Genomic DNA, 24,690 nt, shown 5'->3' on the forward strand with positions numbered 1-24,690 from the left:
TTACTGTTAAAAAATTTTTTTTAAAACTCTTTTCCGCCCGCCTCCTTAAAGCAGGGGTCCCCAAACTTGGCAGCTTTAAGACTTGTGGACTTCAACTCCCAGAATTCTCCAGCCAGCATAGCTGGCTGGAGAATTCTGGGAGCTGAAGTCCACAAGTCTTAAAGCTGCCAAGTTTGAAGACCTCTGGTTTAAAGGAAAAAACCCAAAGGCAGCTGGCGAAAGAGCGACTGTCTGCGGTTGAGGGTCCCCAAGCGCCCACAGCAGTCAAGTCGCAGAAGTCGGCCTTTGCTTTGGCTCCGTGCCCCTAGAGTTGCAGCCTCGCGGCCCAGGAAATTCGCTTAGGGGGAACCGTGCTACTTTCGACCACCGGAGTTTCTAATCAGACTTCCCAAACAACGAATCTCAAGCGAGATTCACATAAACAACTTTACGAGCCATTTGCCAAAAACCTCACTTCCTCTTTTCTCTCTGGACGCTGTAAAAATCTGCAAACTAATCTGTCTGCAGCCTCGCTGCGCGACGTCATCGGGGGGGGGGGCGGTCTTTTGATCCACCCTCCCACTCTTACTCTTTGGCGGGGGGGGGGGGAGGAAAAACAAAAAGATCCCAACAAAGAAAGCGCGTGTTTGGAGGAGCTGCTGGGAGGTAGTAGGATCCAGCCCCAAACTTTCGGTTGAGTTTTGTTTCGTTCCGACTCGGATTTTTCCCGATCGCTTTCGGGAGCGGAGGTCACAGAAGTTCCGAAGTTTCCCGGAGGATCAGCCCTTTTCCACAAGCTGGCAGAAAAACTTCAAATCCGGCAGAAGCAACGCCAGTAAGTAATTTTTGGCTGGCTCTCCTTGAGCCAGGTGTATGTAGCCTGTTGTGGGTTAGGGTGGGACGGAAAACAGAGGAGGTGGCAGCCGAGCTGGACAGATGCCGAGGTAGATCGGCGTTGAGATGTAAGCATCCAAAACCAGATCCGGACATCTGGCGAATCGCGAGGTGTCCCGCCCTGGCAAGAGTCGTAGCAAAAAAATTAGCTTTTAAATTCTTCGACTGCAGATCGGATTTTGGCAGAAAGATAACAAGAAGCAAAGTGTTAGGCAGTGGGGGGAAAAAAAGAAAGGAGTTTCTGAAGCCACCGGCATAATATAAACACTCATTTTGAAACTATGCATCTAAGAGAAAGGGAAATCTGTTATGATTCACTAAATAATGACTTGAAATAGGCTTGGTTGGGCTGTTCCTCTTTGGAGCCAAGTCTAACATCGACAGCTTGGGAGAAATACACTAGGAGAAAAAAAAAAAAGAAATTTGAATGATCTCGTCTGATTCTTTGCTTACAGAATAGGCTGGGCTTTGTATTTTGTGAGTGGCTTAGTGGGCTTAGAATCACTTGATTTCAAAGACTTTCTGAGCATGTAGACACCTTCAAACCTGTACTATAATCAGGTTAAACTTTTGCGGTGGCTTAGTGCCAGGTACAGTCATCATGATAGGGCTGTAGCTTCAGTTTGGCATGGCTGTGAAAAATTTGGTAGCAGGATTGGCAAAAACAAATCTGGTCACCGAATGCCAGTTGTTTCACTCCGCATGCCAGCCTGTCTCCTTATGAAACTGAACAACAAAATACCTGCCTTGGATAGCAGGTAAGATACTAGAAATGAGTTGTGTAGGATACCAAATCTGTCGTTTAGAGAAATGCAGGCAATACAGTAAGGTTGAATACGAATAAAAATAGAAGAGATGAAAAGTCTGTATCATAAAGCAGCAGGGTGTGTTTCAGCTGCAATAAAAAAAAAAATTGCCCAAGTATAACTTGAGGCTTGTTGCTGCAGCAGTAATGCCAGCTTTATTACCCTGTTTATTATGCCACAGTCCCTGAAGCTTCCAATTGCAAAAGGTTTTTAAATGGCGATTGGGGGAGGGGTTCATTTGGTTTGTATTTTATTTTTTTCAGTTTGTCCTTCTTGACCCAGTGCACAAACTGAAATATAATTTATGCATTTCCCAGCATATCAACATTTTTCTGAATTTTAAACACAATTGGTACACATTAGGGGGAGATGAACAAAAAATTAAAATGCAATAGTGAACGCTCGCATAAATATGACCATATTTAAAATGGGTAGCTCTTAAGTAACTTAGAAATTGCTTATCTTGCTCCTTTCCAGAATGATTCAAGCCTGGATTTGGCATGTAAATGGCCTTGGTCATTGATTAGATCATCATGGGGAAAAGATAAGGGAGCAAAACCCTATTGACAGGATCCTGTTGTAGCATTCAAGGAGTTGAAGGTTATGGTGGTTCTATTTTTCAGGGTTCTATCAGACCATTTTCGAAAATTTCCTTGGGGATCCTTCAAGGCCCCCCATGTTATTTAACTTAATAATGCACAGGTTTGGAGCTGTCATAAATATCGTAATACTAAATATATTCCTTTCATGTGCTTTCATATTATGATGTTTCCAGAATCTCCATGTGTCCCTGCTATAAATGACAGGGAAAATAGTTAGCCAAAGCTTAATTCAAATAGGATCAATAATACATAGATCAGTGTTTCTCAATCTTGGTAGCTTGAAGATGGGTGGACTTCAACTCCCAGAAGTCCACCCATCTTCAAGCTTCCAAGGTTGAGAAACACTGACATAGACCTTCTGGTGAGGTTGCATTGCCTTTTATGGAGCATACAATATTCACAGGATGGTGTCCTCTTGGATCCAAAAATGACACTCGGCAATCACTTAACATTACTGGCAAAGATACACATGTAATGCAGGATAGCTACAAATCTGTCACAAGATTGAGCTGAAAAAATCAGAGGTGTTCTTTCATGAAAGTCATGAACTAAGTTTGGTGGTTCATAAAATGGTAACCTGACGGCTGACTAATACGTGTTATGTGAGGTAACCCTTGAAGATGTCTAAAATTGAAATTGGCCCAGCAAATTAGAAACAGAGTAAAACCAAATTTGATAAATTCTCCTAACCAGATTGCTGTGTTTTTGTTAGTTAACTATTTAACTGTTCATATAGTTAAAATAGGAAAACATTACCTATGTTTATTTCTTCCTTCTTTACTTTCTCTTTTACAACTTCAGGTGTCGAAGGAGATACAAAGTTCTGGTTCTTGCACTTCTGGTGGCCTCCACCATTGTTATTTAATATTGTAGCATGTCTTTGATATTGTCTCTCCATCTTCTGACTTTGCCTCAATGCCTCATGTTTTTTGGGCTTCCCCTCTTTTTCTATATGACTTGTATAGACCCCCAAGAATCCCAAGTCATTTTCTCCAAGTGATCAAACCATTTAACTTGCTCTTTTTATATGTAGTTTAAGATTGGTTATATTCCTATTTTTATTTATTGGTTATTATTATTTGAGATAATTTACTGGGTAGTATTTGAGATTCATTCCTAATATTTGACTTTGATCAATAATGTATTTATTATATAGTGTTATATGTTAGGTCTATGCTAAGATTTATAGCAGAAGTCTTCAAACTTGGCAGCTTTAAGACTTGTGGACTTGTAACTCCCAGAATTCTAAAGTAGTTTTTACTTACTAAAGTAGTTTTTACTTTTACTTACTAAAATAGATTTTGCATAAATTCTCTTCAGCTGCTTCTCTACTACTTCAGACATATGTTGTGTATATATAACAGGCACGGAAGAAACTTGTCTTGATGCAAAGCAAGTCAGGGAGAATTAAATCCACCTTGATGTTTATAAAGTAGATTATCTTGCCTCTATGCTTCGCTGTACATCCTGAGATGAATTAGATCAATTTTATACAATTTTATATTAGGTGTACTTTGTTCTGCAGGTTGCCTTGAGAGGATTTATGACCTTAAAGATGGGTTAAAATTGCTGTGGTTTGTCTAGTGCCACTTTCAGATCAGGATCTCTGTGTGGTTTACATATAAGAAATGTGGACTTCTGTGTGGTTCTCTGGTGATTAGACCCTTAAAGCTAGAAGCAGCACAGAGTTGAGTAGCCCCATCTCTAGGTCCCCTAGATTTTGAGATCGTTTATTATTTGCTCATTACATTGATATTTTTTATTCGCCCTATGCTAGTCCTTAATCCTGAAGGTGAGGTGGCTAGTGAAAAAAGACAATGTTCTCATGGTTAGATGGTCAGCTGCCAGCGAGAGCTGCTTTGGCCAGGGGTCAGCAACCTTAAACACTCAAGGACCTGTTTCCCACAGAAAAGAAAACACCGGGAGCCACAAAATCCTTTTGCCATCTAAAATGAAGATAGCACTGCATACATCACTTTTTACCTTTATGCTATGCATAAAAAAAAACTATAGTGTGCTGCATTTATGAAATCAGTGACCTGCTACAGAGAAAACACATTTTTATTTCTGCATGCAACAAAAATATTTTGAACTCCGAAAAAAAGAACCACATGTGACTCCAAAGCCACAGGTTGCAGACCCCTGGCCTTGGCTTTTCTCTTTATTGTTGTTATTTGTAGCACTAGTTAAGTAATATTTATTAAATTATTTTTATATAATAAATGTTGTGGAGGCGTTGATGAACAATTTGAAACTTCATAAAGGGATTGATGAACTGAAGAGTTTGAGGATTATTGTTTAAAGCATACATTGGGGAAATCTTGCAAAACTCCAAGCAGGTTAATGAAATACATCATTGTTTCAGTTTTGAACCTGACTTATACAGCTATATCCAAGGAGATAATAAAATGAATAAACATAAACTTATCCGGCCAATTTAATTATATCTGCTGCATAACTAATTCATTTTCTCATTGTGCTGCATATTTAAAAGCCTGCCTCTTTAATTTTGTTTAGTTTGCACCATTTGAATCATTGGGAATATTAATCTAAGCTAAATATATTTTCCATAGCTTGTAATGCTATTTTTTTCTTGACCTGTTTTTTTTGTCTAAAAAAAAGCTATGAATGGAATTACAAAGAAGGAAAGAATGTTGGTTCGTTTCAGTTGTGTGTCTAGTTGTTTGTTACAGCTTAAATTATAGTAGATTGTGTGGGAGGAGACAGATTTCATGAGGAAAGGAAAACCTTGTGCTTGCCACACAATTTTGAGAAGCATAATAGCTTTGCTTTAAAAAAAGATGGTAATCTTACATAGAACTGGCCTATAAAAACCAGACCCTTCAACCAAGATGGTTGATGCCTTTTGGATTTAAACAGATTAGTGCTATGAAGACAGGGGTAAAATCCAGCAAGTTCTGACAGTTCTGGAGAACCAGTAGCAGAAATTTTCAACAGTTCGGAGAACCGGTAGCAGAATTTTTGAGTAGTTCAGAGAACTGACAAATACCACCTCTGGCTGGCCCCAGAATGGGGTGGGAATGGAGTTTTTGCAATATCCTTCTCCCAGGAGTGGGGAGGGAATGGGGATTTTGCAGTATCCTTCTCCTGGAGTGGGGTGGGAATTGAGATTTTGCAGTATCCTTCCCCTGCCACACCCACCAAGCCACGCCAACAGAACCGGTATTTAAAAAAATTGGATTTCACCACTGTATGAACACCCCAAAAATAAGTTAGTGCTCTGTCTTATGAAAACATTGCTGAAACTCCCATCCACCTAATAAATGACTAGGATTGGATATCATTACCAGATGCATAAGAATGATGGTAGCTGAAATTTTCAGTAGTAGTAACAGTTGCTTGCTTGCTTGCTTACTTGCTTGACTTTCAGCTATGTTGGGCAGTAATGGGAATGGAAAATGCCTATGTAATTAAATAGTGGCAAAAATGTTTCCCTGCACACTCATTATTAACCATTCTACTTCTTTCAAAATCACACATAAATGAGTCATATGTTTGTTTGGATGGCAAGTGTTACCATGAGATCTGGAAGTATAGTACTTTGATGTTCTGGGCCTCTGGGATCGTTCATTTTACATGGTGTTTGTTTTAGCATAATATAATGGATAAGAAACCTTTATTTAAAATCAGAATGATAGTCATTGTGTATCCTATTTGGAAAAGTTACCCATTATTGCATTCCTGTTTGTCCCACAGAGTACTTCTGTGGAAATCTGGCTGTGAGTTTTAGAAGAACCTGGTCCATGGTCATCTCAATTTGGGATGGGGCTCCAGCTCTGGTTACAGTTGGTGATGATCTGTGATCAAGCTTTATATGTTTTTTTGTTGATTTGTCTTGGTCCTTTGTACGGTAGGTCTATGAGCTGTACAGATAGTCCTTGACTTATAGCCACAATTGAGCCCAACATTTCTATTGCTAAGCAAGGCAGTTGTTAAGTGAATCTCATGCCATTTTACAACTTTTTTTGCCATGGATGTTAAGTGAATCAATGCAGTTAAGTGAATCATGTGGTTGTTAAGCAAATATGTCTCTCCCCATTGATTTTGCTAGTTAGAAGCTCCCTAGGAAAGTTGTAAAAGACAACCCCAAGACCCCAGGATGCTGCAACCATCGTAAATACATGGTGATTGCCGAGTGCCCGTATTTTGGTCACATGATTGGGGATACTGCAATGGTCATAAATGTGAGAACCGGTCATAAATCACTTTTTTAAGTGCCATTCTAACTTCAGATGGTGTTGGAATACATGTTAGAATGTATTTTGTATCGCAACAACTACACAAGTATTCAGCCAGTAGATGGCAGTGTTTGTAAGTTTTCTGGGTATAATTTATCTCTCTATGTCTTTTTGTTCTGAGGAAAGTTTCCTGTTACAGTTAAAACCATTAAGCAGCAATGCCCATGGTGACTGTACAATGTATTTATTTGATCTATTTGGCTAAGTAAACATCCTCTGCTACCTATCTGTATGGATATATAATAATCTTCTGCTACCATTTCTATATAATAAAACAGAATTTCAAACAAATGGTCAACAAACCAATGTTGTAGGTCCATGATGGCGAACCTATAGCACATGTGCCGGAAGTGGAATGCAGAGCCATCCGGGCACGTGAGCCGAGCATGTTGCTCTTCCAGATTCTGGTGTGCCAGCCAGCTGGTCTTCACACACGGAAGGGCTAGAAACTGATAGAGCAGCTGCCCAGTGCGCATGTGTGCGCCAGGAAGATAATCTTCTGGTTTCCGGTGTGTGCATGCACGCTGGTCACCTGGGCTTCTGGTTTCTGGTGTGCATGTGCGTACGAAGACCAGCTGGCCAGTGCGCATGTGTGGGCCAGAAACCAGAAGACCAGGTGGCTGGCATGTTGAACCCGGAAGAACAAAGGGGAGCAGAGCTGCCAGCCAGGTTGGGCGGGGGGGCTTCCCTCCCCCTCTACCCGAGTGGGCTTCTTGCATGGCCACAGCCCTCCAGCCTGTGGCACCGAAGCACATCCGTGGTCAAGAGTGCCTGGCTGGCTTGGGCACACAGGGCAGTGGGGCAGCGTTTGCTGGCTGGGTGACCAGCTGCTCCTGCGGCTGTAAGGGGCAAAGGGGCGGCGGTGGTTCTCATGCTGCCACTTCTGCCAGGATGCTGGAGCAGCCAGGAGGAAAAGGAGGAGGAGCTACCGTTGGGGAGGCGAGCTGCCCCAGGAGGGCCGGAGGAGAGCACAGCTCCTCATGCATGGAGACGGCACCAAGGGGTAAGAGGTGCGCCGGCCAGGAAGGAGGGGGACTGCACTGGCTTGTTCTTGGTGGCAGGCTGGGGAGAATGCTTCATCCCGGCCAGAGTTGGGGCAAAGCTCTCCTGCTTGCTGGCCCTCAACCCAAGCCCTGGGAACGTTGATGCCCCTTCCCTCCGAGGCCAGGAAGGGGCTTCGGCTTTCCAGGGGAGGGAGGTGGCATTCCCCACCCAACTTTCTCTCCTTGTCCAGAGCTGCGGAACCAGGTCATCGGTGGGAATATCCCGCCACCCCGACGGACACAAGGGAAGCAGGCAGGGGGGTGGGCAGAGAAGATGTGAATGTAATGATCCAACCTATTATCATATATGGTGGACCTGTAAGAAAATCAAGGCATTTTGGATAAAAATTTGGTGGGTGATGCAGAACATTTTGAAAAGAAGGTTGAAATTTACCCCTCAATTGTTTCTATTGGGCATAACTACGGACTGCACAGTATCAGAGACTAAATTGATTTTGAACTTAATATCAGCAGCTAGGCTGTTGGTAGCCCAGTATTGGAAGAAGGACTCTTTGCCTACTATTGAAGAGTGGATATTGAAAGTAACAAACCTAGCAGAAATGGCGAAAATCTCAGCGTATTTGAAGGACCACACGCAAGAAAGATACGTATCGGAATGGAGAAGATGGATTGATTATATTCAAAATAAGTATCAGACAAGAAAATATCAAATAGCTTATGAATGAATGTTAGTATTAGAAGTATTAGGTTATCTATAGTGGAGTTAAGGTTTCAGGGGGGGAGTTAGTACTTTGAGATAAGTAGATTAATCTAGTTTATGATTAATTAAATGTAATACCTTGTATTTTGCTCTGGGAAGTCTGGGGGGAAGGGTGGGATGAGGGGGGGAAGGATGGGGGGAACATGGGGGGGGAAGAAAATTTTTGTATTTTTTTTGTAAAACTTTTCAATAAAAAAAAAAGGGAAGCAGGCAGGGGGGTGGGCAGGGAAGCACGAGGACCTCCGAAAGGCCAGGCGGAGCTGGCGCATGCACACCAAGCAGTTGGTCTTCGTGCATGCATGCACACCAGAAACTGGAAGACCAGGTGGACGGCGCTCGCACCTGCTCTTCCGGTTTCTAGAACGCATGCGCTCCCATTTCGGCACTCGGTGCCGAAAAGGTTCACCAACACTGCCTTATAAACTATCACACAGAAAGGAACTATGGAGAATTTTTAAACTGCCAATCAAAAGTCACATTTTACATTGGAGAAAATGATGTTCAACAGAAGCACACATGTTCTTATGTTGCCTTTTTAGGTTTTTTTTTTTTTGCAAATTTGATATTGAATAGAAGGGAGCAGGATCACTGCAGCATTTCAGCAATTCCTGAAATTGTAGCTTGAGATTTATCAGTAATAATATAAATATGTTACAAATGAATCAATGATGTCCCCCAAAATAATCCCCATAGATTTGGCTGAGATGGGTCCACAAACCTGCCATGAAAACAATGAGAATGAACAATTGTAGCCTTGAGCTCATTTTTTTTCTTTTCCCCTTCCTTTGTGAATAAGATCGAAATCTTTTAATAGTTTGATCCTGTGTATGAATATCCTAAGAATGTAATTTTAAAATCCTAATGTATGAGAGAGAGAGGGAGATAATGTCATATATCATTGTGGTCAGGGGTGGGTTCTACTTACCTTTACTACCGGTTCACAACGGGATCTCGTGCATGCACAGATTGCGTCTCATGACGTCAGGGTCAGTGGGCGGAGCCTCCTGCTGGTTTTACTACCGGTTCTATAGAACCGATCCGAACCAGGGGCAACCCACCACTGATTGTGGTTGGCCACAATCAGCCAGGTATTTAGGCATTGATCCACCTATCAAGTTATTTTCTAATAATGTGATCAGAGCTAGGTGGCATAATATTAAAATAGCAACAGCACTTAGATTTATACACCACTTCACAGTGCTTTACAGCCTTCTCTATGCGGTTTACAGAGTCAGCATATTGCCCGCAACAATCTAATAATAATACTCCTGATCAATCACAGTTGGGGCAATCATGGGAATTTAGAGACTATAACTCCATTCAGGTATTTGCACATCCTATATTTTGATGCATTACAGATTGCAGCTATGATATGCATAAAATAAGTTATACTCCAATTTATTTTATTAGATAAAAACTCTTAAGGACTCAAAGGGATTTCTAAAGAAAGATGCTATTTATTAAGGTTACATAATATTGAACCTTGGATGAGAACAAATTAATTAATGTAAGCCCAAGAAGACAAAGGGTTATTATCTTTTTTAATTACAGAAGAAATAATATATCCATAGAGAAAGCCTTGGTTAAATGACAATGTATGGTGCTATCTCCCACATGCAACAGCATCACTGGTAGGTTTGTTTAGAGCCCTTTGAGTGACAATCACCTCCTTGTCAGCTCTATATAAAAGGTGCCCCAAGTTCTTTCTCCTTTCATTGCTGCAGAAACTACAGCATAAATGTGGGAATTATTTGTAGGAAAGGCAGATGGAATCCAAGTTATAAAAGCATCTTATTATTTGTGTTCACATTTTTCTTTTTATTCAATACTTGAGGTTTTTTTAAGTGCAGCTTAAATCATATAATAAAAATGAATCCAAACAACATAAACCACTATAAGCAGAACAGTACAATCACAAATTCTCTTGTTCAAGCCATAATTAGCTACTGATATTATTACATGCACAACAAAGTAAAACCATTATTAATATTATTTGCTGCATGCGTCTTATGGAGAGAAGATAGATTACCTGGGAAACAGTCCATCAAGGTGGACATTGCTGTTGCTGAACAGAATAACAGAGTTGGAAGGGACCTTGGAGGTCTTCTAGTCCAACCCCCTGCTCAAGCAGAAGACCCTATATACCTGGTGTCAGAAACCCGTGGCTCCGGAGCCACATGCAGCTCTTTGGACCCTCTGCTGCAGCTCTCTATCCCATCACTGGCTGGCCCCGCCCCTCACTCTCCCCTCCCAGTCACTCCTCGCCTGGCCTTGGAAATCCGAGAGATACAGAGAGAGAGAGGGAGAGGGGGGAGAGAGACATAGATACAAAGAGAGAGGGGGGAAGATAGGGAGAGGGGAAGAGAGATACAGAGAGAGAGATAGAGAAATACAGAGAGAGGGGGGAGATAGAGAGGGAGTGGGGAAGAGAGTGATACAGAGAGAGAAAGAGAAAGAGAGAAAAGGGATTTGTGGTTCCCGGTGTTTTTTAACAACTGGTTCTCTACCCTAATGACCAGCTGGATAGGTGTGGCTAGGGGGTCATGTGACTGGGAGTGAGTGATGTGGAGTTGGCCACATCCACCCAGGCTTTGTGGCTCCCGGTGTTTTTTTTTTTTTCCTGTGGGAAACGGGTCCAAATGGCTCTTTGAGTGTTTAAGGTTGCAGACCTCTGCTATATGCCATTCCAGGAGGAGCTGGTCTGTGAGGCAATCCTGCTCCAGATCAGGGGTTCAGTCTCCTGTTTGTTTGTTCCTCCTTATTCAATAACTACTGTATATCACTATCTACAAGCCATTTTATTTATTAGCAAAAATAATTTTCATTCAATTTAACAACATCCTCACTGTGATTATATACTTTATTTTTGCATGATATATAAGTGGGGAAACATGCTGTGACAGCATGTATATGCCCACATATAATAGCTTGAGATAAGGAGCAAATATCTATTGACTGCATAGAAATTGATGGATATTTAACAATAGCAGGAACTAACCTTATCCAGGAAGAAGCAAACAGTCAGCTGCAAGCATTGGCTGTGGATACAAGATGAATGGAACCATAAAGAATAATAGTTGAACGAGGTTAGAAAGAACATTTTGCATAAATTTTAAGATGACAGGTCATCCATCCTGACCGTACTTCCTGTTTGAAGCATGGAAATAGCAATTGTCTCATTATATATTACTAGCTGGACGCCCGTGCTTTGCTACGAAACTATGTGCTCGGGCTTGATAAATTGACACTTACAGCCTGAAACTTAATGTAAAATGTGTAACTCCGTAGCATCAGAGTGTATTAATATAATGCAACTGGCAGTTGGAACAGAGGGGGAAGGGGAGTAGAATGTCTCATCCTGCAGCATCCATCGGTATTCATCTGGCTAGCATCCTGTCAGTGTGTGAGAGAGTTGAGGAGTGTTTGGAAACTCAAACAGTATTTGCTGTGTGAGCAAGAAGGAGAAAGGAAGGAGGCTAGGTGTGGCTTAGCTCAACTGTTCTGTAGTAAAGATGCTTACTGCTGTGAAAGTAAAACTGAAAGTGAAACTCCTCTCTTCTGCTTGTGTTTTTCATTTGGAACAAATTTCTTTTCAGGTGGGGAGGGGGAGTAGAACTCCAGAGCGTGTTAATAATAATATAGGAAATACTAATGCTCTGATGGTCATTTCGAAAAATCCTTTCTTAGTAAGCACCTAGAAGCCAAGAGAAACATACGTGGCAAATTTCAAGTTTGTAGGCTTTACAGTTCTGGAGATTTTGTGATTATGGCGTGAGTGGTTTTCACTTTTATATATATAGATTATGAGGACATTATCCAGGATCTTTCTGGGGATACTTTCAAGCAAAGAAGTCCTTGTCATGAAATCTCAGTTGCTCTCCAGGCATAGGTTTGAGCAAGAAATTCCCTCCTTACCTCTTTTTCTTTTTATCCCTTCCTAGCTGGCAGGTTTTAAACCACACTGCCCGTGACACTGCTTAGAAATGTGAGCTCGCCTACTAAATCTTTGTGACAAACAGATATTAAATCCTATACAGCATAATCCTTGGGAGAAGGTTTATTAAGGGGTCTTATCCAAAACCAAACATTCTTTTTCTGCAGTAAAACAAAATTAGTAAGTAAAACAGTAAGATACCTGGGATTTAATGCTTACTGCTATTTGTGTTTCTGGATAGATTTCTGTCATTTTGATGATTTGAGATGCAAAGTAATAGTTTCTCTCCTCCTTTTTGCATTGTAGGTCCCATTCATGGGTCCAAGTAAAAGAGTGGATTTGAAAATCATTATCATTGGAGCTTTGGGGTAAGCATATTTTTAAAATCTTTTTTAAGATGCATTTCTCTCCCTCATCCTGAACCCTCATTTTAGTCTCATAATAAGTTTGTGAAAAAGATTAGGAGACAGAAAATGAGAAAATGGAGACTGGCTGAAAGTCACAGAGCTAACTGGTCCCTTCTGACTTTGATTTTCTAGTGACTATCCCAGAAGTGTTTGTTTGTTTGTTTGTTTGTTTATGTAATTTTGATGGCTTCTCATTTCACAGCAGTGATTGTGGGTGACACACAAAACTAGCAGGTACAATAATCCATGATACCCAAGTGGAATAATACACTACAGTTATAAAACCATGCCAACAGTATAATTCACCGGACCTCCTGGCCCAAATATTGGGCAAGACAGCCAGTCTTCAAAGCCTTACAAGAGATAACAGAGTCTGGATCCTCTGGATCTCCAGAAGGATGTTATTCCACACAGAAAGAATGACTCCAATAAGATGACTTTGTTGAAAGGAGGGGACCTGAAGCATGCCCTCTCAGAGAGTACTTAGTGGAACAATGTAAGGAGTAAGGAAGATGACTTGAACAGAGATATGCAAAATCCATTGCTAAAGCAACAAAGGATTAAATATATATTCAAGTCCATACCAAGCAGATAGTATTCTTTTATGATAATGTGCTTCTGCAGCTCAGATACTGCCTTATTTCTACTGCAAATAGGAGAAGGAGCTATTACATAATCAGAGTGTATCTATCCACTAGGTAGACCAGGCCAAATCCACAGGAAGGTTAAAACTATTGTAATAGAACCTTGCAAGTTTAGAACAAGTTGAGATAATGGTGTAATTTTTTCTGACATTGGAAAGAGGAAAGAAATATTTCATTAGAAATGAAAGTAGATTCACATATTGAATTGTGTAAAGTTAGAGTGGGAGAAGAGGAACTTTTATGGTTTTAAATTTCAGACATTTGTGAGCAGAATGGAAAAACCATGGAATTCCATCTTGAATATGCTACATAATGTTCACTAGCAAATCTTTATTCATTACTTCTGTCTTATAGTCCTGGCTATTTTTTTTTTCACCTAGAAGATTTTTTTTTTCTCTAAAGAAAGTAGAAGGGGTAAATAAAAGAAGAATAGGCAGGTGGAGTTTAAGGACTCCATTAGACTTAGTGGTGGTTAATCCTCATTCATAAATTCTCTCTTCCTTGTTATTGATGAATCATAAATATATATTTGGGGGAAATGTGTATTTTTTTTAAAAAAATATTTTTCACATTTCTGAACTGCCCATCTCCCTCAGAGAGAGACTGGGTGGTGTACAATGAAATGTTAAAATACAATTAATTTTAAATTAAATGATGCATATACTCTTAAAAAATGGAATTTCATGTCCATGAATATTTAAAATACTATTTCAGTTTTTGGAATTCCCTTTCTAAGATAATGCATAAAAACTGTGCAATATTTTTTTAAAGGATTGATAATAGATATGTGAAACACAACTGACAGTACATAAAGTGTTCAATTTCTTTTTTACAATAAACCCTAATATTTTTTTTAAAAAACCACCATAAATAAAGTCAAGGAAAATTATGGATGTGACAGATGACTTTTGGGATTCAATAAAGGTGCTCTTTAAGAAACCCTCACTATCTGGATATATTAGTTTAGAAAAAAGTCCTTTGACATATAACCATTGTAGTTAACCTATTTTTAAAAAGATCAAAGTACATAGATGAATGTGCCATTGATTTATGATCAGTTACTCCAAAAGAAAATGGAATTTCTACTTGCTGACATTAAAAGAAATATTACACCACAGCTATCCACTTTGTGCTACTAGTACAACCAGATTCAGTTAGCAATTTGTTAGTGATACGCTAGAGATCAGATAAATAACAAAGCAGGAAAACCGAATATTTGTTTTTTTTTTAAAGTTTTCTGTAGTTACTGCTGTACAGTAGTTGCTATTTTCTTCCAAATAAACAATCCACAGGATTATTTTGTCAATTAAATTTTATATCAATATTTGCAAATATATGCTATACAAGATTCACTTATAATAAAAGTTATTATCAAAAACTATATATGGTATATATGTAGCCAAAAATTAAAAATATTTGTTAGTAAGTAATATTTGTTTGCGTATTGATTAGAGATTTACTTGTTGGCTTGCAGATGAAGCAATTAGTAATTTTTTTTTTTAATTTGATTTATATGCCGCCCTTCTCCGGAGACTCAGTGCGGCTTACAGTGCATTAAGCAATAGCCTTCATACTTTTGTATATTTATACAAAGTCAGCTTATTGCCCCCACAAACTGGGTCCTCAATTTACCTACCTTAGAAAGGATGGAAGGCTGAGTCAACCTTGAGCCTGGCGAGATTCGATCTTACTTTAATTGCAGACAGCTGGTGTTAAATTACAGAGCTCTGTCTGTAGAGCTATCCAGGCTCCTCTATTAAATGGATGTTACATAAGAAAATTCATACAGCACAACAATCAGAAATCAGGGGACAAACCAAAGAATAGAAATGGTGTTCTGGAACATTAAAAAGTGCCTACTTACAAAAATTACAATGAGGAGAGCCTGCTAAGTTTAAGAACAGATCGCAGTCCAAATATATAATTAAAATGGCAATTCTAGGTGTTATTGTTGGCCAGTACTAGTCAGATATGTTATAGTGAACACTTTAACTTACCAACAGCAGGTGAAGAATCTAATACTTGCTATTCAGATCCTAAATCCTGGCTCATCAAACAAACCAACATGAATTATAGCACCATTAGTACATAGAGTGAAATATCCAGACCTGTCTATTTTAAACACCAAGAAAGACATATCTTCTATAAATTATATAAAAACCTAGTGAGGAGATGATCTTACATTTGCTGCTTGCAGAAAAGATATAAAAGCAATGGATACAGTCTGAGATGAGGCCATGCTGATCAACTAAATTGTATAAAGACTATAACTAAATAGTTCTAATATTTCTACGGACTTACTTTAGTATAGGCAATAACTGATTAGAATTAGTCTTTGATTAGGATACTCTAATTTCATCAGTTCAAGTGAAACAGAACATTAATGGACAATCTTTAAAAAGTTTGAATCCAAAATTTTTGGAAAAAGTTTGAAATGAAATGAAATTTGCATATGTGTTTCTTCTTTCATCCCAGTGTAGGAAAAACCTCTCTTCTCCATCAATATATTCACAAGAGATTTTATGAAGACTATCGCACCACCCTGGGAGCTAGTATTTTGTCCAAAGTTATGGAAGTAGACCACACACCACTGAAATTGCAGGTGACAGAAGTTTTTAATGTCTCAGATTTCTTAATTCCATGTTAGCCAAATATTTATAGCTCAATCAAATGTACTGCGAAGAAAGGACAGATATTGTGAAATATTTTCATAAGTTTATATTGCTGTTGACAGCAAATTTCCAAGAGATACCGGAGCTTATGACATTGTAGGAAGAAAATCATGTTAGTCTAAGGTGGCAAAAAAAAAAAATCAGGAGGAATCTGGTAGCTGGCATCTAATGAAGTGAGCTGCAACTTTCAAAATTATGTTCTTTTTAATAAAATTTCTTAGAAAAGGAACTATCAGACTCCTTCAGAGTTTAAGAATATCACTTTGTAATTGCATCTCTCACTAAAATGCTGACTTTGTTAATGTTAAAATGTTAATGTTAAAGCATTGGATGGTCCAATGGCATTTTGGTTTTCCTTTGAGAAGAGGAATCACTTTCCTATATGTCAGTGATCTATTGGGAGAGGAGGTGGGAGTTCAACAGCATAGCACAGTCTTTTGCTATCTGATTGTCTCAGCAAGCACCATTTCCTTGCTATTTCTTAATTGATAACACCACATCGAAGTCAATACTCATATTCCGTATAAATAATTAAACCTTAATTATTGTCACCTGTGGAACTGAACCTGCTGCTCATTCATTCACACTGTTTGACTGTCTTTTTTGCTTAATATTAGGAAGGAATGAGACATTATAAAGTAAAGCATCCACTTCTGGTACCCTTTGACTTTATATGAGTGCCTTTGAGGCCCACATAGCAATAGCACTTAGACTTATATACCGCTTTACAGTACCCCCAACATTTTACCCACCTTGGAAGGCTGGAAGGCTGAGTCAACCTTGACCCTGGTGAGATTTGAACTGCCAAATTTCAGGCAGCCGGCAGTTAGCAGAAGTAGCCTACAGTAGTGCACTCTAACCACTGTGCCACCTTGGCTCATCACTAGAATGGTAAACTAGCCCAAGGGCTAGTTTGCATTCTGATATGTAGGGATTTTGAAAATATCGCTCCCCATTATAAGATCCATTTTGTGAACAGGTAAATGTATTCTGGTAGTCATGTAGTGAGTGCGCTTATCACATACCTCAGACCTCCAAATGTGGACCCCACATCCAAAAGTTTCCTGTGTTTGCTGCAATGGTTACTGTACTGATGTTAATGCAGAAAGACTTCTTGTCAATTGTAGATAGAGGGATAAAATATAAATACAATTGAATTGTAGAATAGTAATGCTTTTCACACTGCAAATGCTAATGCTTGTATGTTCCTCCTCTTTTAGATTTGGGATACTGGAGGCCAGGAACGATTCCGGTCTATTGTGTCCACATTCTACAAAGGTTCAGATGGTTGCATGCTGGCTTTTGATGTCACAGATATGGATTCTTTCGAGGCCTTGGATATTTGGAGGAAAGATTTTCTTCAGAAAGTCAACTCTACAGAGCAAGGCTTCCCAATAGTTGTGCTGGGGAACAAAATTGATCTGAAAGATCGACAAGTAAGAGCTGGAAGTAGAAATAGGGATGGAAATTGAATATAGAGCTCTCCAATCAGGATCTGAGAACAAATTTTGAGTTTGTTCTCAGACAATAAACATAAAGAAAAACTAACATTTTTGTAACACAAAGAATTCTTTGCATCTTTACCATGCTTCATATTATAGGACTTTCCCATCTCCAGCTATTGAACATTGGAACTAAACTGTGTTTGCGCACAAGCCCTGCATTTCTGTGCAGGCCTTTTATTAGATATCGACTCAAAATGGATAGGATTTAGTTGAGTGCTGAGTCTGGTCCCTGAATAATGCAAGAAATCTTGCAGCTGAGCTTCTACAGCAGATGGTTGTCCAACCCTTGGTTAAGTCCTTTGGTGAAAAGTGTCTTCTGCATAAGTCTGAACTTATTAAAGTATAACTGTTTTTAAGAAATTATTCCTTATGTTTAAATGAAAAATGCCCTTCTACTAGATTGAGATCTGCATTAAAACAAATCTGTGTACCATGTATTCCCTGTCCATTGGCTTATCTTCTCCAAGCAAAGCAAGGATCTGTATCCATCTCTGAGGCTTCAGAAATATATTCGTTTAACCATTATATAAAGCTATCCTAGTGCAGCTCAAGATAACTGTATTATTGTTTATGTATTATATTATAATTCATTGCATACATCATTTACTATTCCTTTAGCTCAATGGCCCCTAACCTTTTGGGCACCAGGGACCGGTTCTGTGGAGAGAGGTTTTGCCATGGATCAGAGGGGCCGTGGTTTCGTGTGCTGCCTGCATCCAGTGGATGGAATTTCACTTCTTTGCATGGCCTGGTTGCTTGCATGCCACGGCCCGGTGCCAGTCCATGGACCAGGGGTTGGGGACCCCTGATTTAGCTGGTGTTGGCCTTCAAATGCATTGAGTTCAAAGAACCTAGGATGTCGTAATGTATCGGCAGAGTGCAGGTTGTCCTCAACTTATGACCACAATTAAGCCCAAAATTTCCATTGCTAAACAAGACAGTTGTTAAGTGAATTTCGCCCTATTTTACAAATTTTCTTGCCACAGTTGTTAAGTGAATCATTGCATTTGTTAAGTTAGTAATCGGGATGTTAAGTAAATCTGGCTTCCCCATTGATGTTGCTTGTCAGAAGATTACTAAAGGTGATCACATGGCTCCAGGACACCGGAACAGCCATATGTATAAGCCAGTTGCCAAGTGTTTGAATTTTGATCATATGACCATGGGGATGCTGCAATGGTCCTAAGTGTGAAAGAAAGTCATAAGTCACTTTTTTTCAGTGCAGTTGTAACTTCAAACGGTCACTAAATGCAAGATTGTAAATCGAGGACTAACTGTATACATGTGGATCCAAGCAGTGTGGCCTTTTGCAATTGACAGATGGTAATTCTGTCAATGTGCAGATTTTCTAAGTGCCATCCAAGATTCATTATATGATATATATTATTTGTTATGTTACATTATTTGAGGATGACAAATATAAGCAGCATTTTCATTGCATTCATTCTTGAAAGAAACAACTTTCCATGTAATATTATACCAGCTAATCACATTTCTTTTATTTTTAGGTGTCCAAAGAGGTGGCTTCATCCTGGTGCAAGGAGAAAGATATAGCATATTTTGAAGTTAGTGCCAAAAATGATATTAATGTGATGCAGGCGTTTGAGACCCTGGCAAGGCAAGCGCTATCAAGAGTAAGTGGCAAATTGCTTATAAGAAATAGAAAATCTGTTCTCTTTTGTATAGCAAAGACATGCCTGCAATTCAGAATAACAGTTCATCCATTGTAGACTATAATCTTCAAAAGTATATGCCGTATAAATATTTAATGATCTAATTTGCTTTCTTCCAACAAACTTCTGAAGATCACAAAAGGGAGAGGTTGAGAAAGGGAAGACTGATATAACTGTAAGCCCTCATGTCTTGGCAAATGCTATCCAAGATTAGTGAGACTGTCATTTTTAAATCATTAGCTAAAGGGAGATGTAATAGCTAAAATTAATTTTAAGCTGGCCTAAAGGTTGTACATTGCTTTCCTTACCTCAGCAGTCCCCAATCTTTCCGACTCTGCGGAACAGCAGCAGAGGGATGGTTTCGCTCACGAACCCCAGTGGTGGGATTCAACCGATGTAACAACTGGTTTGCTGAGCGCGCACTGAGCGCGCAGATGCAGTCCATTAAAAAACACCATTAAAAGCAGTGTTAAAAGCACTAAAAACAGTGGAGGTGTGGCAATCCACTCTGCTGTGTCTATCAGCTGGGCTTCAAACAAACAAAATAAAGGTAGGTATAGTGCAGGGGCAGGTGGGCGGGCCCAGCTGACTGTCAGAGCAAACTGGTTCACTCTCAGCTGATCGTCGAAGCAACCGGCTTGCCCGAACAGGACCAAATAGGCTGAATCCCACCCCTGGTGCACACACACTGCACAAATCCAGCTTCATGCGTTTCCATGCTTTCCTGCCGCTTGTGCAGCCCAGTTCCTAACACGCTGAGGCCCGGCAAGGCCATGGACCAGGGATTGAGGACCCTTTCCTTATCTCATACATTTTGACCTAGCTGGCCCTATCAAAAGTTCTATCCAACATGAAACTTTAGAACATTTTAATGAAGTTGTTGACTGGTTGTGGATTTTAGCTTCCTTTTCCCCCCCTCATGTCCAAGTAAAAGCCATCTGTTTTGCCTAATGAAACATGATGAAGAAACTCTGTTTCACCACAAGGTGTTGCTGTTTGCTCACATTGTCATATGCAGAAATATAAAGGTTTTCCTTCCACAGTCTGGTTCTTGGCTTTTTTCTTTGATGAATCCACATGATTAGTGGATTTCATAAAAGCAGAAATCTATAACCAAAAGTTGCAGTAGGTAGGAAGGCTTTGATGCTCTCTGAACCATTTCCAAAAAATGTGATAGCTTTGATTTTCCTGCAACTAATTATTTTATATTACGTTAAACAATACATGTCTTTTTGCCTTATGCTTACATTGACCAGGAATGTTCTTGGACGCTTCTAAAATACAGGTGATGGCACTGAAAAATTTATCCATTTTTAAATATGTAATTTTTTGGTGCATTGAATGTTTTTTCTTCCTCTAAGCGGTACAAAGTTCCTGGCTTTCAATCTTGCTTAAGAAGTTTAAGAAAGCTTTGAATTGAGAAAGAAATCTGCATGTCTGTGGTTCTATATTTCAGAAAAATGAATGGAAAATCCAAGTGACATAATGAACAGGGGATAAAGCTTTTTTCCAATTGGAAAGCTCTTAACAACATCAATTAAAACACATTGGACAGCCAGCTTTCCCTTAAAATAACCTCGCTCACTGTAGTAAGAAAAAGAAAATAAAGCAGCAGTGGAGCCAAAGTGGAAGCCGTAAATTTTTTAAAAAATTAATGTTTCATAAATTCCATGAATGTACCATATATCTATTTCTTAGGGGAGTTCTCTGTCTATACAGTTTTCAAATGATTGGCCAGGTGAATAAATGGTCTTATCTTGCAAAGTGATTTTTTAGATTTAAATTTTAGATTTATGTTTTTAATTATTTATATTTTTCTCTTAGTATCAAGGGGTGATTGAGAATTACCTAACCGAATCTATAAAGCTCAGTCCGGAAGATCAGCCCACAACCAAATGTTGCTGACATCCCGTTCGGAATGATTGACATTTGGATACAGTCTGAAAGTTGGCACATGGAACAGCTGCTGCTACTGGGAAATGCTGCCCATCAGGGTAAAAGATGAACTGATATAACAATATTGCCCTCTGGCATCCCAGCAAAGATGGAACAGACTGCTGGTGGTTACTGAACACACAGACATTTACGAATCAGCATCAAGTATTGGGAAAATAATTACCAAGCTGAAAGATTTACGACCTTACTGAATCAGTCAGACCCTTCTCAGATGCCACTTTGAAGTTCAGATCTATGTTCCAGAACACTCCGTGGAATGATCTGATCTCATATTGAAATTGACTGCTAGATTTTGTTATGTTCTTTTGGTGAAACTGTAGTAGATAATTTCTGGCCCAGCTTAATGTTTTCTAGATACAGCTTAATTCCCAAATAGCACATCTGAAGGTGCTAGAGTGGGTTGGGGAAAGCTGATCTACATAGTTCAGGCTCAGCTACTTAAATATACATATATAGTACCTTAGGTTAGGTCTATGTCTCATTCCCACAACAAGTGTCATATGAGGTGCGTTGAGTTGAGGAAGAGTAACTTGCTCAAAATCATTCAGTGTACTTCCATGGTAAAGAGTTGACTAGCATCTGAGTCTTGCATAGTCCAACATTCAACTCCTAGATCACCTTAGTGCACAGCTCGGTTTCCCCTCTTGGTTCCTGCCCTTAAAAATGCAATGTTAACCTTGATTTTACAGCAGAAATGCAAAACTTTTAATATTTGTTTATTAATATTATACAGAATTGGAAACTAATATCACATAGATATATGATTCTTTTTGCATAGAAACAGAGGCTCTTGAGCAAAAAAAAAAAAAAAACCTGTAAAACTATAGACGTAGACTCTATTTTCAGGGTCCTTGTTTTTGTAGAAGGTTAATGCTTACTTAAGCAGTTCTACAGAGAATTTTTAAAAAAATACTAAAGAGAAATGAAATATTGGAAAAGGGAATATAATAGAATCAATTTATACATGGAAATATATAGCAGAGATTTGAAAAAGGGATTTCTTTTTTTAAAAAAAAACATTGGATATGTAGTTAATTCTTACCATTGTTCAAAGATCCTGCTGTTTTTTACTGAAAAGAGTTTCAGATGTGAATTGTATTTGTATGGAACAGATTGAAGCCATTTTCCGAAAAGATGTTCTCGTATTGAATCAGTATGGAAATTTGAAGGATAATCAGGCCAATTATTGTCCTGCCAGCCTGCTGTCTGCTTCTTTGTTAGATATACGTTACTTACCAGAAGGAAGAACTCGGGTACTGGGGAAAAATACTTTCTTCCTATAAGAGTTAATGATGCATATGTATGAATCAAGGAACAGGGAAAACTAGCACACAAGAGATATAGATCAGGTCAAGACTAGCTGGTGCAAATATCTGTTCTTTGCTCACATAATGATTGAATGTATCACCTTCTTTTAAACTAAAAGAAGAGGCTAGACTAATACTAAAAATATACAACTCAGCCAGTGCAGACATCAACCATCATAAAATTATTGTTAAGTTATAACGATTTTTATTGATTTCCATCTTGTGAAAGGACCACATGGAGCCTGAACTGATACCTCATTGCAAATCAGAATGAATTGGGTGGGGAAATATGATCTCATGAATCTGTTCTGTAAATATTTTGTTGACTGTACTACTTGAACACCTTGGAATTCAGGTTTGGCTGGTGAGGACACAGCCAAATTCATTTTTGGACATTGTGCTGCCAACTCAATTAAAATTGAATTTAATAAAAAGAGATGTGAAATTACTTACCTGGAAGAAAGTACCGTATTTTCCGGCGTATAAGACGACTTTTTAACACATGAAAATCTTCTCAAAAGTCGGGGGTCGTCTTATACGCCGGTGTAGTTCTCCTGTAACCAGGCAGACCAGCCCGAAAGGCTCTGACCAGCCTTAAATGGCTCTGGCGATCCCAGCTCTGACAATCCCAGCTGAGTTCCCTGCAACTCAGCTGGGATCGCCAGAAACCACGTAAAAGGAAAAAAGTTTTTTCCCTTTTACTCTGAGGATCCCAGCTCTGACGATCCCAGCTGAGTTCCCTGCAACTCAGCTGGGATCGCCAGAAACCACGTAAAAGGGAAAAAGTTTTCCCCCTCCAGCTTGCTTACCTCAGCTGCTAGTCGCAACGCTTGCCTTGCTTTGCTTGCCTGAATCTATTCAGGCAAGCAAGCAACTCCCTGCCTGCAATCAAGCAAGGAGTTAGTTGTGGACTTCAACTCCCAGAATTCCTCAGCCAGCAAAGCAAACCTGGCTGAGGAATTCTGGGAGTTGAAGTCTACAAGTCTTAAAGTTGCCAATGTTGGAGACCCCTGTTCTATTGAGTAAGTTTTTTTCCCCTTTGGGAGCTTTAAAAAAAATAGTCAATTGGGGTTTTTTTAGTTGTTCTTTTTTAGACCTAGCCATTTAAAGTTTAGGAAGTTTTAAATTTAGCTTTCATATAAAAATAAAAATAAAATAAAATAAAACAATATTTGTGCAGCTTTCTGAGATTTAGTGTGTTTCTGTAGTGTTTCACTCCAACTACACAAACACACAAAATCTCACAAAGCTGTATGTGGAATTTTGTGTGTGTAAAGTGTGAAAGTTGGTTTTTTGGACTTTTTGTGGCTGTGTGAGGTTCTTGCTTGTTGCAGGGGCCATTTTGGGTCTAGCACAGCTGCTTTTACATTGTGGGTGAGCCAGTTGTGTTGTGTTGTGTGTGTTTAGAGTGTGAAAGTTTTTTGGGGGGGCTTTTTGTGGCTGTGTGAGGTTCCTGCTTGTTACAGGGGCCATTTTGGGTCTAGCACAGCTGCTTTTACATTGTAGGTGAGCCAGTTGATGTTTTTTAATTTTTATTTGGTGTGCATTGGAAGAGGGGCAGACTTATATGGCGAGTATAGCCCAAACCCTATATTTTAACAGGAAAAGTTGGGGGTCGTCTTATACGCCCAGTCATCTTATACGCCGGAAAATACGGTAATCAAATGTACAGCTGTAGGATCAGTGTGCCTAGTAGTTTTTGCCTGAATGGATTTTATAATTTTAATCCAGCATACAAATTGTATATGGATTAGTTGTGTGATTGTTCATATACATGAGTAATATTGATGCAGTCTCAAAATGTGTATTTTGGGGCTGCATTAATAACTCATAAGAAATGGTGGTTATTGTATTGAGTACGGTATTATAGATCTAATTGATCAATAGGGAAAATTATCAAGAGAGAGGTTCTACAGCAGGGCTGGATTATAGATTTTTTTGTTTGGATTCCTGCATTGAGCAGAGTTGGGAGAACATCTATGTTTCTGGGAACCCAGATATATACTGCCTATATTGAAAGTATAGGTAGAGTTTTCTAGATCAGCTGGGCATCTAGTTATCTACAACTTGGTGGTCTGCTACAAGTGAGCGAGCCAAAGGTCTAAAGGTTTTCCTTAAAAAGATTTTCCTAAACATTTTTAAAAAGTCAGTTGTGGGACAGTAGCTCATAAAAGTGATTATTTAAACATATTTCTTTATCCCACTAAAATTATTCTATGGGATGTTGCATATTCAGTTTAATTAACCAATTTACTTGTGTATTCAATATTTACTACAGAAGAAAATCT

The 24,690-nt window shown here is 39.2% G+C and overlaps 1 protein-coding gene across 2 annotated transcripts; it reads left to right on the forward strand.

The window, feature by feature from the left end:
• The first annotated feature begins 209 nt into the window (after positions 1–209).
• RAB7B (RAB7B, member RAS oncogene family) lies at positions 210–22,850 on the forward strand. Of its 2 annotated transcripts, none has more exons than XM_034414396.3 (6): positions 210–814; positions 12,545–12,606; positions 15,765–15,891; positions 17,182–17,397; positions 18,975–19,100; positions 20,964–22,850. In XM_034414396.3, exons 2-6 carry the CDS (start codon positions 12,554–12,556, stop codon positions 21,042–21,044), a joined length of 603 nt encoding a protein of 200 aa, XP_034270287.1. In that variant the 5' UTR covers positions 210–814; positions 12,545–12,553; the 3' UTR covers positions 21,045–22,850. The 2 variants fall into 2 exon arrangements, with proteins under 2 accessions (XP_034270287.1, XP_060545724.1); XM_060689741.2 differs by lacking the exon at positions 210–814 and adding an exon at positions 1,582–1,631.
• Positions 22,851–24,690: the final 1,840 nt, after the last annotated feature.

Source organism: Pantherophis guttatus, chromosome 3, assembly GCF_059756535.1.
Source record: "Pantherophis guttatus breed Tessera chromosome 3, ASM5975653v1, whole genome shotgun sequence".
NCBI lineage: Eukaryota > Metazoa > Chordata > Lepidosauria > Squamata > Colubridae > Pantherophis > Pantherophis guttatus.

Excerpts from the sequence above, each read along its gene's own strand:
- RAB7B (XM_034414396.3), top strand. The coding sequence starts at position 12,554 with ATGGGTCCAAGTAAAAGAGTGGATTTGAAAATCATTATCATTGGAGCT. Across the intron at positions 17,398-18,974 it reads TTGATCTGAAAGATCGACAA|GTGTCCAAAGAGGTGGCTTC; the intron begins GTAAGAGCTGGA and ends TTTTATTTTTAG. Across the intron at positions 19,101-20,963 it reads CAAGGCAAGCGCTATCAAGA|TATCAAGGGGTGATTGAGAA; the intron begins GTAAGTGGCAAA and ends TTTTTCTCTTAG.